Source organism: Nilaparvata lugens, chromosome X, assembly GCF_014356525.2.
Source record: "Nilaparvata lugens isolate BPH chromosome X, ASM1435652v1, whole genome shotgun sequence".
Taxonomy (NCBI): Eukaryota; Metazoa; Arthropoda; class Insecta; order Hemiptera; family Delphacidae; genus Nilaparvata; species Nilaparvata lugens.
The window spans coordinates 86,627,056-86,640,385 of NC_052518.1; the positions used below are offsets into that span (position 1 = coordinate 86,627,056).

Sequence of the window (13,330 nt, forward strand, 5' to 3'; positions counted from 1 at the left end):
GCAATTTCATCATCTCAAGACGACTTGATCCATTCAATTTACTTTCAAATAAGATGAAAACAAACTGCAGGAAGTATTTTCACTACATTTACTTCAACTCTCCGTAGGTCGAACAATCATTTCATTCTTTTTTTAATTCATCAGATTATTTCATTTTATTGTACAAAAACAAGATAAAATATTAAATTATAAAATAAGTACAGACTTTAAATAATTCAATTAACTAAAATCAGGGCCGGACTATGCGCCCTTATGCAGATTTGAGGTGCAAAATAATCCAGAATGATATTTCTTACAGTGGAGGGAGTGTCACTTTTTTTATTCAACAATTAACCCCATGATAAAGCTGCAGAAGCGTCGTTCCATAAGGAGTTAATTAGTTATTTAGAGTTATTTATTAGTTATTAGAGTTATTTCACCCTTAGGCTGGCCACTAACGGTAGAACATGCATGATACACAGTCGTCATTTATTTGTCATCTTAGCTGTGATCACAGCGATACGCTTCAAGTTTTTGAAGTTAGGTTTTTGTATGTCATATTCTTTGTGTTTAGTTTTACTTCACTGCTCTATTTGAGGTTCTATCATTATAATTTATAATTTTCCAGAGGTTTATTTATTGTTATTGGTTGTTTATGTTATGTCAGAAGCCTCTCAATGATGAACATGTATATGAGTATCTTCATCATGCATGTATGTGTATGTTTATCATGGATGTTCTACCGTTAGTGGGCAGCCTAAAATAGGACATGATTTTGAATTCATGTTTAGGATTCGAATGATATTCAAACAGATCATGAAATATTCCCTTGAATTCAAAAAACATAAATTAATTAATAAGTTTATAATCGACAATAAATAAATTTTATAAATGAATTAATGAACTTTATAATCGAGTAAATAAATTCGACAATAATCCCAGAATAATGTGGAGGTACTAAATTTTCATAGATGCTCAATTTATTTTATCCGTATTCAATCGGATATGAAACTTTCATTTTTTCAATCTGTTAATAGTGCTTGTTCGATTCCACCGTATTATTATTTGTACTGAAATAGTTATCTTCAACTGAAAACAGCTTCAGTAGTATTGAAATTTTCTCCAAGAATTGTGAGGTATCATTAGTTCATAGTATTTTCAGTTTGTATTATTTTCATTTCTATAGTGGCCGCACTGATATTATACTACGGTTATTGTAGACAAATTTAATCTTAACTCCGCCAGCCGCCTACTCTCTCCTGATTGGACGACAGTAAGAAAAATACCCAGCTTTTGCCAGCACTTGTCGAGTAACTAATTTACTCTCGAGTTTCCACTCTATCCTGATTGCGCTGCAGTTTGTAATCTAAACTTGGATTCTGTACTCTAAGGTCTGTGAGTTTCTGCTCTAAATTTTGAACTCTGAATTTGTGTTCAAAACTCTAAACTCGGAATTCAGTGAATGGGTAATATTTCCAACTCCGCCTACTCTCTCCTGATTGGTCAACAGTTTGAAATGTATCTAATTCTAAAGAAACTCTGCCAATAGGTAGCAGCAATTGCTCGGTTATGGGTTCAATTTGAGTAGACGATTCAATTTTTTATAATGCATTAGATTATCGAAACGTTCAGAAAAAGTTAAAAATTTGCGTTATACAGTAAACTGTATCACACACGTTTATGAAATAAGAAATTTGATTTTATGATGCTAGCCATTGGATTGCAAATACATATTTTTTATGCGAAAATAACATTAAATAATAATTGGATAATATTCACGGTTTTGAATACCTGGCGTATCTCAAAATTGGAATATATTTTTTCTGTTGAGTATCGTTGAGTACTCTTCCGATTCATAGTAAAATCATCACATAATGTTTATTGAATTATACTGATACTGGGCTCTGTCATGAATAATATTAAAACGCATGCATTGAAGCTGAAAGACCCACATAATATAAAGTATGTATTATGGTATGTATGAAACAACTAGATAATGTAATTGGGAATATTGTCCGATAACTGCATTTAGTTTTCACATATCATGTGTGATTTTCATATAGTTCATATGAGCAGCATATTTGTAGTTATATAGGTGATAGCTCTCTAGTCAATATGTCAATATGAGCATTTACATAAAAGAAGCTGAACAATGTAATCTTGTTTCCTTCCCAGAGAATCTCTTAAATGGCTTTTATAATAATTTATCCAAATTTCTGTTGAGGATTCAAGGGAAATATCGGGCATGAAATAATTTTTTAATACAAAAGTCAGTGCTGTAGGTCCTGGGTAAACATCCACGTGCGCTAAAACAACATTACTCTTCCGATTTAGTAAGTCTGGAAAAAAGGCTAATCGATTCGTGATTGAACATGAATAGTCGGATAAACCTGCCGTATGCTCCCGTAGGCGACAATTGAATTGAAAATCAAATCCAAATAAAATTCTGCGTATTTGTTCTGTGAATGAGCAGCGTTCACTCCGAGCCAAAGAGATGGAAGTAATTGATTTGACAGGGAAACAATAGATTGATGAATTCGACCGGACGGATAGACGACTAATGAATTCCTGAATATTGTTGGTAGGTAGATGTGTTGTGGGTTGGGGTAGGTGCATCTTTCCTGCCCACATCATGTTCTTGATGACTCTCTCTGACAATGGAATTTGTTACAAGTGATATGGATTGATTTGCAAATGATTCTCGTTCTATTCTTGGAGTGAAATCTCTCTTTCCATTTGACAGCGGATCCAGCTTCATGTGAATTGCTTGCGAGTGGACAATAAGCCGGTTGACACGCTGTTCTGTTATTAACTTTATATTTATTCTTTATCGAATAAAGATAAACACAACATCACCAACAACCATCAAACATAACCTCAAACTAAACTTTGGTAAACATACATTGTACAGCTGTGGTTTGGTTTGTAATAACAGCTGATTTTGAAAATTTTTAGAGTCAACTGACTTATGGGCCATTCTGTAAATGTATTAAATGAATTTAATACAAATTCAAATAACATTTGAAATAGATAAATTGGTGGCTCCTCTTATGGGCACATGCCTGTGCCTGTGCCTGTGAGAAAGCAGATTACACCAACATATTTTTTATAAGGTTTGCGAAAGAAGTATCCCATCGAGTTATTAATTAGATTGTGTTAACAAGTTATGCATACTTTCATATAATTATACAGGGTGATTCATAATTATGGTAGAATATTTTAATACGTGATAGTAGAGGTAAAAATAAGAAAAAAAGTTCATATAAACATATATCCATAAACGCTTCATTAGCGAGCTATACAGGGTGAAAGATTTCGCCCGGAATTCAGTTCCTCTGGTGAAATACACCGATGCTGAATTGTTTGAGGACTAGTTTATGGAAAACTTATGCTGGATTCATATGGAAAAATATCTGAAAAATTGAATAAAACTAGTCTGGAAGCTGTAATGTCAGTAGTTTTTTAGAAAAAAGTTGAAATATGCAAAATATTTAAGTAGAAAAACACAGACGCGAAGAATTATTCGTTTACTGCTCATTGAAGAAAGTTATTGGGCATCAAACGTGGAAGTTTGTGTTTTTCTACTCAGATTTTTTGCATATTTCAACTTTTTTCTCAAAAACTACTGACATTACAGCTTCCAGACTAGTTTTATTCAATTTTTCAGATATTTTCCATATGAATCCAGCATAAGTTTTCCATAAACTGTGTTCAAAAATTCAAGTAGAAAAACACAGACTTCTACGTTTGATGCCCAATAACTCTCTTTGATAACCAGTAAATAAATAATTTTTTGCAACAAAAATTATAGAGAATTTAATTCTGGAAAGAATCATGTAAGCTGTGTAGACTAAATTCGAATAAAAGTTGAATAAAATGTATTCTTATGTAGTACATTACGCCGCAAAAATTTGCTGTTTTATGAGGAGAGAACTAATAACTCATAGGTTGTAGCTGATTGCAAATAAAAAAATGGATTCAAATAACAGCTGTTCCAAACAGCTGATTTATTTTGTTTTAAATAAGAAAATATTTAAAAGAAATTATCAGCTGAAAATTATTTCAGAAATATTTTAGCTCATAGGCCTACTGTAACCGCGCTGTGTTTTTTGTTCAATCTATTAACCAGTTATTTGTAACCATTTCACTTTGATTTGTGTTGAGTGATGACTTTTAAAAAAATGGCAGGTAATTTTAGACATTATTCATACTCCGAATTAGCTGACATGCATTTAATGTATGGAATGGGACACTGTAATAGTACTGAAGCAAGACGTTTGTATCAAGAAAACTTTCCTAACCGAGTATGTCCAAGTTCAAGGTTTTTTGCCACTATTCATCAACGTCTGTCTGAAACAGGTTCTTTGATATCCAAAGAGCACATTTATGCAGGCAGACCCCGATCTACTACGACTGTTGAGTTAGAAGAACAAGTTCTTAATGAAATTTATCAACATCCAGAGAAGAGCACGAGAGAATTGTCAGTGCAGTTTAATGTCAATCAATCTATTATTTGGAGGATACTAAAAGAGCAACAATTACATCCATACCAACTCCAGAAAGTTCATACTCTATTGCCACGAGACTGTATTCCTCGTGCTGGTATTTGCCGATGGTTTTTAGAAAAACTTGTTAACCCAAACTTTTTAACAACCGTTTTATTTACCGACGAGGCACACTTTACAAGAACAGCTATCGTTAACGTCCACAACCAACATATTTGGGCAGATGAGAATCCTCATGCCATCAATCCTAATCGTCCACAACATCAGTTTTCAGTAAACATTTGGGCAGGAATCATAGGAGATCATCTACTTCTGTTCGAGCTTCCTCCCAGGCTTAATGGCATAATCTACTTGAACTTTTTGAGAGAGGAGTTATTTATCTTACTTGAAGATGTACCTCTTCAGTTACGCCAAAACATTTGGTTTATGCATGATGGAGCTCCAGCACACTTCAGTGTTGCTGTTCGTGAACACCTGAATCACAGCTTTCCAAATCAATGGATAGGCCGAGGTGGGCCAGTACAATGGCCAGCTAGGTCACCAGACTTAAATCCTTTGGATTTTTATCTTTGGGGACACTTGAAAACCTTAGTATACAATACTCCGATTGATACCAATGAAGAACTCCGATTAAGGATTTTGAACGGAATAGAAATGATAAAGCAGACTCCTGGAATATTTGAACGGGTCCGACAATCGATGAGAAGACGTCTGAACATATGCATTCAGAACAACGGAGGTCACTTTGAACATCATCTTTAGTCTTTTGGTATAAATTTAATGTCATATAGATATGTTACTTTCATAAAAAAATAAAACTTTTCATAAAAAACCGAATATTTTATTTGCAATCAGCTACAACCTATGAGTTATTAGTTCTCTCCTCATAAAACAGCAAATTTTGTGGTGTAATGTACTACATAAGAATACATTTTATCCAACTTTTATTCAAATTTAGTTCACACAGCTTACATAATTCTTTTCAAAATTAAATTCTCTACAATTTTTATTGCAAAAATTAATTGTTTACTTGTCATTAAAGAAAGTTATTGGGCATCAAACGTAGAAGTCTGTGTTTTTCTACTTGAATTTTTTGCATATTTCAACTTTTTTCTCAAAAACTACTCACACTACAGCTTCCAGACTAGTTTTATTCAATTTTTCAGATATTTTTCCATATGAATCCAGCATAAGTTTCACAAAAACTAGTCCCCTAAAAATTCAGCATCGGTGTATTTCACCAGAGGAACTGAATTCCGGGCGAAATCTTCCACCCTGTATAGCTCGCTAATGAAGCGTTTATGGATATATGTTTATAAGAACTTTTTTTCTTATTTTCACCTCTACTATCACGTATTAAATTATTTTACCATAATTAAGAATCACCCTGTATAATAAAAAAACTAGACGAAATTCGAATTGATGAACCTTCCAAACCATCGTAATTTATATTTGTAGTTTATTTCATTTATGACTTGTTTGGAAAGAATGAGTGTAATATTTGAAAGGAGGATGAACATAACCTCAAATCCTTTATTTTGATCCGGACACTTATGGATAGACACATATTTGATTGGAGAGCAAGTCACAGATATGTGGGATCGCTTATCAAGAGCTTAGACATTATTGACAACTTTGTTAAAGACAAGCAGGTTTAATGGGGGGGGGGGGTGGCCTAAGAGTCGCCTCAACATTTTCCATGATCGTGCAGGGGAGTCATCATATTCTCTTTAATACCTCATCCTACTTCATACTTCATCCTTGATTACTTTCTTCTCTAATACAATAGTATATTAATATACCAACCATTCCTCGTACACTTCCTCTTGCATTACATTTTATATTTTTTCCTCTTTTTTCTCATTATCGATTAATAATGTGAAGTCTTGTAGGACTAAACCCCCAAAATCCTGTATCATTTGTTAATCCTTCTACTCTCGTTTATTTCCCTTCATTTCATAAAAATTTTGATTTTGCCACACTTCTTGTATTTTTTACATTTGCACGATTATTGTTAATAGCCTACAGTATAATCTTTGTATCTTTTGATACGTACAAGATTTGTAATCGATCGTTCGTTTGACTCATGTGTCTTTACCTCTTCCCAAGGTTTTCATCCTGTTTTACAAGAACAAGATCCTCAATTTCCTTCCTCCTTGTGATTACTGGCCTAATAGTTAATTTATTGTGCTAATTGAAGTATTAATGATTTCGCGCTTGAAAGAGTACAACTATTTTTTCTCATGTGACACTTACCAAGTGGTGTTTGATAAATTGTTGATGGTTTGCTACAGATTAAGCTGAGGATCCAGCGCTGAATATTTTGTTTGTGAAAGACATCTAATCTAAATACTTTAATAAACGTAAATTGAAATTATTCCCTATTATTTTTTATCGAAGTTCCTGGCTCATTCATGATTAATAATGTAGTTGCAGAAATAAGAATTACTTATTTAAATAAGTGACCTTGGCATTTGAATGATTAAATCCAAATATCCTATTTTTATTTTAAAAAAACTCTCAAATACTGTTTTCGATGCCCGTGCAATACGCATGTCTAATAACCACAAGCTTTTCTAATGATTATTGGTAAGAGAACTAGAAGGGCAATGAACAATAGAGAATCTAAACATTTTTACACAGAATATTTGAAGACTTTCGTAAACATTTTACAGGACCGATTTACTGAGAATAAGCGTCGATGGTTTGAAATCAATTTCTGTAAATTTATTTCTGATGATTCAACATTTTTCACTTCTTCTGATTTTAACCAGTCAAATTTCTGAAGCCAATCACGGCCTATCAAACCTTGGCTTTTTTTCAGCCACTACTAATAAATTACAATTGAATGTTTTGTTCAGCCATTCCACATTTACTGATAAGGATCCTTTTGGTTCTATTATTTTATTAGAAAAGGATTTCAGTTTCACATTTGAGTGCTTTAATGGTTTAATTTTTTTGAGAACTGTTTCATAGATTGAATACGGAATTATTGAAACACCACTTCCTGCATCTATTTCCTTTTCCAACGAAATTCCATCTATCACGACTGTACTCATGTGAGGTCTGATCGTATTCACGTTATCTATTATTCAAAACTTTGACCATGTTGCTTTTCTCAATTTCTTCAATACTATACTCTGAGCTCTCTCCTTCGGAAACCTCAATTCTTTCCACATTCCTGCTTGGACAAGTCTTTTGCAATGTCCTATCTTCTTACATATTCTACATCTATATTCCTTGTATTTACAAATAACCGAATCATGTGAATTGTTCCCACATAACTCACCGTAATTTCTACCGTGATTTCGAACTAATTTATTCTCCCTGTTTATTATTTTTCTTAAGTTTAGATGTTTAAAATTGATCTACCAAGGTTTTCTTACTGAGGCTTATTTCTCTTGACAAAGCTCATAATTATAATTCTTTCAACGTTCTCTTGTTAGGTAGCTCTTAACACAATCGATCCTTCATATTACTCTCTAATAAACCACAAACAAATTTATCCTTTAGAACCTCCTCCTTTAGAAATCGATTCGTTCTCTGTAAACAGAAACTCTACGTGAAAACTGGTTTCTCATAATTTCGCAAAGTTCTTGGTAGCTTCTGTTTTTTGGTAAGTCTGGTACGCATAGATCCCTTAAATACTTATATGCCTCAGTACCTAGAAACGTAGTTAAAAGAGAAACTTTACGAACCTCCGGAATTGCGTTGACTTCAAAAAATTGTTCTAGTAGTTCTTCATAAATATTCCAATCTTCCGAGTGAATATTGAATTCCGGTAGTTTTCCCAAATTCAGGGAACGAACTTGCGTCGAACCCTTGTATTTCTCAATACATTACATAAAGGAGAGAATAAAATGAAATTTCGACAAACACCACAGACCGCTGAGAAGTTTATTGAAGGGGAAAAGGTATGGATACTCGACATGGAGAGGACTAATAATATACTCGAAAGGCTTGCTGAAAGAAGATACAGATTCCTCTCAGGGTGGAGTTTTTGGACAGGAAGTGAGTACCGCTGATTTTATTCGAAAGAAAGGGAGATGTATTGTATCAGATGTGTTGCCTTAGCAACAGTTCCATGTTTGTATACACATTAAATTAAATTGATATTGGTTTTTGGTTGGATAAGTTGCCTTCACTCCCCTTTTCAAAACGGATTTCCTGTTAACAAAACTCTATTGTGAAGGCTTAGTTTAGAGATGATCTCATTTTGAAATCATTTCTCGATGTCTCACATTCATCCAATTTATCTACAAGTTGAGGAAATGTTATATTTCTAACATATGATAATATAATTAACGTTTAATACAATCACTCTTCTCTCAACTCATGCTAAGTATTCGTTTATTAACTTAAATAAGACAAAATCAACATTAAAACTTGATGCCATTAGGCCAGATCAAGTCTATTTCTTCTAAATCACATGCGGTAACGTTCTAATTAAACATATGATTTCTCAATACATTACATCTCACCCTTCCTAAGTTTTCAAAATCTGATACTTATGTCTCCTCTACCGAAGCTCTGTTCCTTCTGCTATGACCTTATAAAATTTGTCTCCTATCCTTGCTTCAATAGTGGCTCTTGACCAACGCGTCCCCGACTCTCTGTAGTCTCTCACATAGACTTCTTCCCCCACTCAAAGATCGATTTCTCTGCCCTTGTTTCTTTCTAATTGGTGTTTGATTTTCTTCCCTTAGTACGTCCAACCTATTACGTAGCTCCTGTTTCCAGGAGTTTCTCCTGTAGTACAATGGGTGGAAATTCTATAATTGAAAAGATATACTTATGGCTGTAGAAGTTGAAATTATGTTTTTCTCTGACTCCATAAGATGTTTCAATAGCGATTTTTTGAATGTTTTCACAGCTTTCAGCTGCTCCATTACTAGCCGGATAGAGGAGTTTTAATGTGTTTAATAATATTGTTATGGATGTTTCTGCATGTCCGTACAGATACGCGCCTTCAACACGCTCCGCGCACGCTTCGCAATCGCTCCACGCACGCTCCGCAATCGCTCCACGCACGCTCCGCACTCGCTCCGCAATCGCTCCGAACATGAACGTTACGGGAGATGTTAGCTCTTCTCGCGTTCCACTCTTGCTCCCCGGTCGATCATCAATCGATATGATTGAGTGACGTTCGATTGCGGAGCAGAGCGAAAGTCTGTACGCACCTTTAAACCTGCAAAATTCCTCGAATTGTCTGGAAGTGAAATTGGCTCCATTATCTGTCACCAATGTTTTTGGAAATCCAAAACTTCAGGCCATTCACTGAATGAATCGGTAACGACAAGGTAATATTTACCTTTTACCGGTCCTGCATAGTCCACGTGAATCCGCTCAAAAGGAGTATTAACAGATGGCCATTTGCCTGTGTCTGATGGAGGCATTGGTTTTGATGACATAAATAGGCCTACATCGCATCTCTTGCAGTAAAGGCCACAATAAAGGCCACCAAAAATATGATCTGCCTCTTGATTCCATTTTTGTCATTCCCAAATGAGCTGTATGCAGTTCATCCAATAACTGAATCGCTTCATGCAAAAAGGGCTTCAGTCATAAAAATGGCCAAATTGAGTTAAGAGCAGAATTATGTCTTTAGATGGTGGTTTCATCGTTCTATGCAAAAAGGAATTCAGTCTGACTGCTCTAACGTTGTCAAATCAGTTACCTACGTATAATATTCTATGCAGAAAGGGCTTCAGTCCCGGACTGAAGCCCTTTATGCACAGAGTGACGAAAATTTTTCCGATCAGCTGACTGAATCGTATATTGTGATTCAGCTGCTCTGCATTACTTATTCATTCGCGGTTTTTGCGTTGAGGTTAGAAGCTGTTGTTTTGAGTACCGTTCAAGTAATTATTGATTTATATTATTATTATTGAAGAAATTATTTTTAATTCATTATGGTTAGTAGTAGCGACGAAGACAATGACAATGAATCCAACATTGTTTTTGGAAAGAGGAAAAGGCACGAAGAAACGTATAGAAGAAACGTGAACAAACTGGCTAGGAACAGCGGTGCTGAGTATAAGAACTACAAAGGAAAAACTGTACATGCAAAACAATCAGGACCTCCATGCAAGTAAGAAAAATTAAAATTAACTTAATTGAATAAGATATAGTCATTTTTACAATCTTGGATTTCTTGATCCATCAAAGACTCCAATGTCAACAAAAACTTTTCACACTCATATTAACACAATAAACTGTCTGTGATGAAATATGTCATGCAGACATTGAATAATAATTTTCTCATTCAATGGTGTGTTCAATAGAAGTTTATCTTACCGGTAGTGAATTTCTGCTTTGTTAAATAATTTATTATTAAAAGGTACATCCTTTGTTAAACTTGTTCCTGAGCTTAATATCACCATTCTACCTGGTCTACCCATACCTTGTACTTACTGGTACTCTACCATTACTATTCTTTCTAGCCTAATGTACATGATTATCAGTATTTAAAATTTACTAAATTTTAGTATTGTATAAATCCAGCTTTACCTACCTAGCCTACCTACCTTATCTAATTTGAAACATTTTATTTTTGTTTCAGTTGCAAGAGACACAAGTGCTTTGATGGAATACAGGAGTTGGACAGAATCGACATACTACAACGTATTTTGAACCTACCTTCTAAAAATGAGCAAGATTTATTCATTCAAAGCTTGATTGAAATTCATGATGTGAAGCAACGACGTCCACGGAAGGATGATAGTGCACGTACTGTTGATAAGATGTATACCTACTTTGTTATGGTTGGTAACCAAAGGACTCCGGTATGTTACAAAGCTTTTTTATCATTACTATCAATTAGTGATAAGCGAGTGAAAAGACTGAGATCACTGGCCAAAGAAGGAAAAAATCCATTAGACAAAAGGGGAAAGGCACCTAGTGTTAACAGAATGAGTATTGAAAACCAAGAAAAAATTAGAAGCCATATTCAGAGTTTTCCAACTAAGCTTAGTCATTATGCTGGTAGGGCCACAGAGTATTTGGATGCAAGACTCAGTATTAAAACTATGTACGATCTATTGGTTGCCAAACACCCAGGAATTTGTAGTCCAGCATATTTTTATGAGTTTTTTCACGAAAACTTTAACCTTAGGTTTGGAAGACCCCAGATTGACACCTGTTCCACATGTGAAGAGCTTAGCATTAAGCTTAAGAACCCACACTTGAATGATGCAGCTAAGAGAGTTGCAACTGCAGAATTAATGGTACATAAAAGACGAGCAAAGAAGTTTTACAACAAAATCCAAGAAGAAGCCATGAACCCTAAAAATGAATCACATGTACTTTCCATATGCATGGATTTCATGCAAAATCTCAGCATTCCTCAAATTCCTGTCCAGCAAACTTTTTACCTGCGACAGATTACAGTAAATGTTTTTTCAATCCACAACATAAAACAAAGGACAGCAAAAGTTTATGTTTATCATGAGGGTGAGGCCAATAAGACCCCTAATGAGGTTTGCTCGTTTCTCTATGAATATCTGAAAGAGGTACCATCAGAAGTAACAGAGTTAAGACTTTTTGCAGACAACTGTGGGGGTCAAAATAAAAATCACACATTGACCAGATTTTTGTTGATGCTCACAGATACAGGTCGTTTTGAAAAAGTCACCATGTTCTTTCCAGTAAGGGGCCACTCGTTTTTGCCCTGTGATAGGGATTTTGCCACAATTAAACGGCATGTTAAAAAGTATGACAGAATTTACACTGTTGGTGAAATTCGAAATCTTATTGAAAGTAGCAGCACTAAGCTTGGTAACAATCCAAAATTTGTAGTAAAGGAAGTTGAAAGTAGTGATATTCTGAACTTCAAAGCCTTGTGGCCTACCTATTATAAAAAAAGTTGCATCTCACAAGAAACAAACAAAAAAAGCGTTCCAAAAGCAAATAAAATTCATTTTGAGATAAGCAGCTACAGACAAATGACTTTCAACAAAAATAAGCAAGGTATAATATATGCCTCGAAAATGATTGATAGTATTGTGAGTCACTCGTTTAAGATGTGTAAGGATGCGAATGCGAAGCCAACTTTGCCACCAGCTGCAGCTTATCAAAGTAATATTCCAATCAAAACAGCAAAGCTGAACGACGTCAGGCATCTCCTACCATATATTCCCCAAGAACATCTTGAGTTCTACAAAAGCATCATGGACTGGCCTACAGTAGAAGGAATCGATCCAGAAATACAAGATGATTGAAATTTAATTTCAAAAGTTTATATAAAGGTCCTAGGAGATCTGGTAATCTACTGATAAATCTTCAAAAATAATTTACTACGCCCAAGAAATATCTCAGTTCTGAAATGTTTGCAGGTCTAGGGCAAGTAAGCAGAGCCGAAACTTTTTTGGATCTTTCCGTATTCCATTTCTGTTTATTAAGTGTCCCAAGTATCTCACTTCTGGTTTGAAAAACTGGCATTTTTCTAAATTTCATGTTAAGCCAGCATTAGAAAGTTTTGTTAAAACATTTTTAAGATTCCTCAAAATGTTCATCTCGTGTTCGGCCTGTTATAATTATATCATCCAAGAAGATAACCACGCCTTCTAAGCCTTGCAAAATTTTCTCAAGCTTTCTTTGAAAAATGGCTACAGCTGGTTTTGAACCAAAAGTCAACCGATTCACCTTGAAAACTCCCTTGCGAGTGGACCAAGCTAATAACATCTTTGTTTCCTCTTCTAATTCTAATTGATTGTAAGCTTGACATAGATCCAATTTGGAGAATTCCTAACCACCTTGCAGAGTGGCCCATATTTCTTCAATTTTGGGTAATGGATGACTCACATCTTCTAAATGAACTGTTATTTTGTAGTTTGCACATAACCTCA

The 13,330-nt window shown here is 34.6% G+C and overlaps 2 protein-coding genes across 3 annotated transcripts in view; one reads left to right on the forward strand and one right to left on the reverse strand.

The window, feature by feature from the left end:
* Positions 1 to 13,330, reverse strand: part of LOC111055416 (NACHT and WD repeat domain-containing protein 2) — a 281,193-nt gene that overhangs the window by 247,148 nt on the left and 20,715 nt on the right. The gene's annotated exons all lie outside the window — the stretch shown is intronic.
* On the forward strand, positions 10,018 to 12,713 carry LOC111054173. The gene is made up of 2 exons (XM_022341149.2): positions 10,018 to 10,575; positions 11,047 to 12,713. The coding sequence occupies exons 1-2, from the start codon at positions 10,397 to 10,399 to the stop codon at positions 12,701 to 12,703; spliced, it is 1,836 nt and encodes a 611-aa protein (XP_022196841.1). The 5' UTR covers positions 10,018 to 10,396; the 3' UTR covers positions 12,704 to 12,713.

Coding starts and splice junctions, on each gene's coding strand:
- LOC111054173 (XM_022341149.2), top strand. CDS start 10,397: ATGGTTAGTAGTAGCGACGAAGACAATGACAATGAATCCAACATTGTT. Junction 10,576..11,046: donor CAATCAGGACCTCCATGCAA/GTAAGAAAAATT, acceptor TTTTTGTTTCAG/TTGCAAGAGACACAAGTGCT.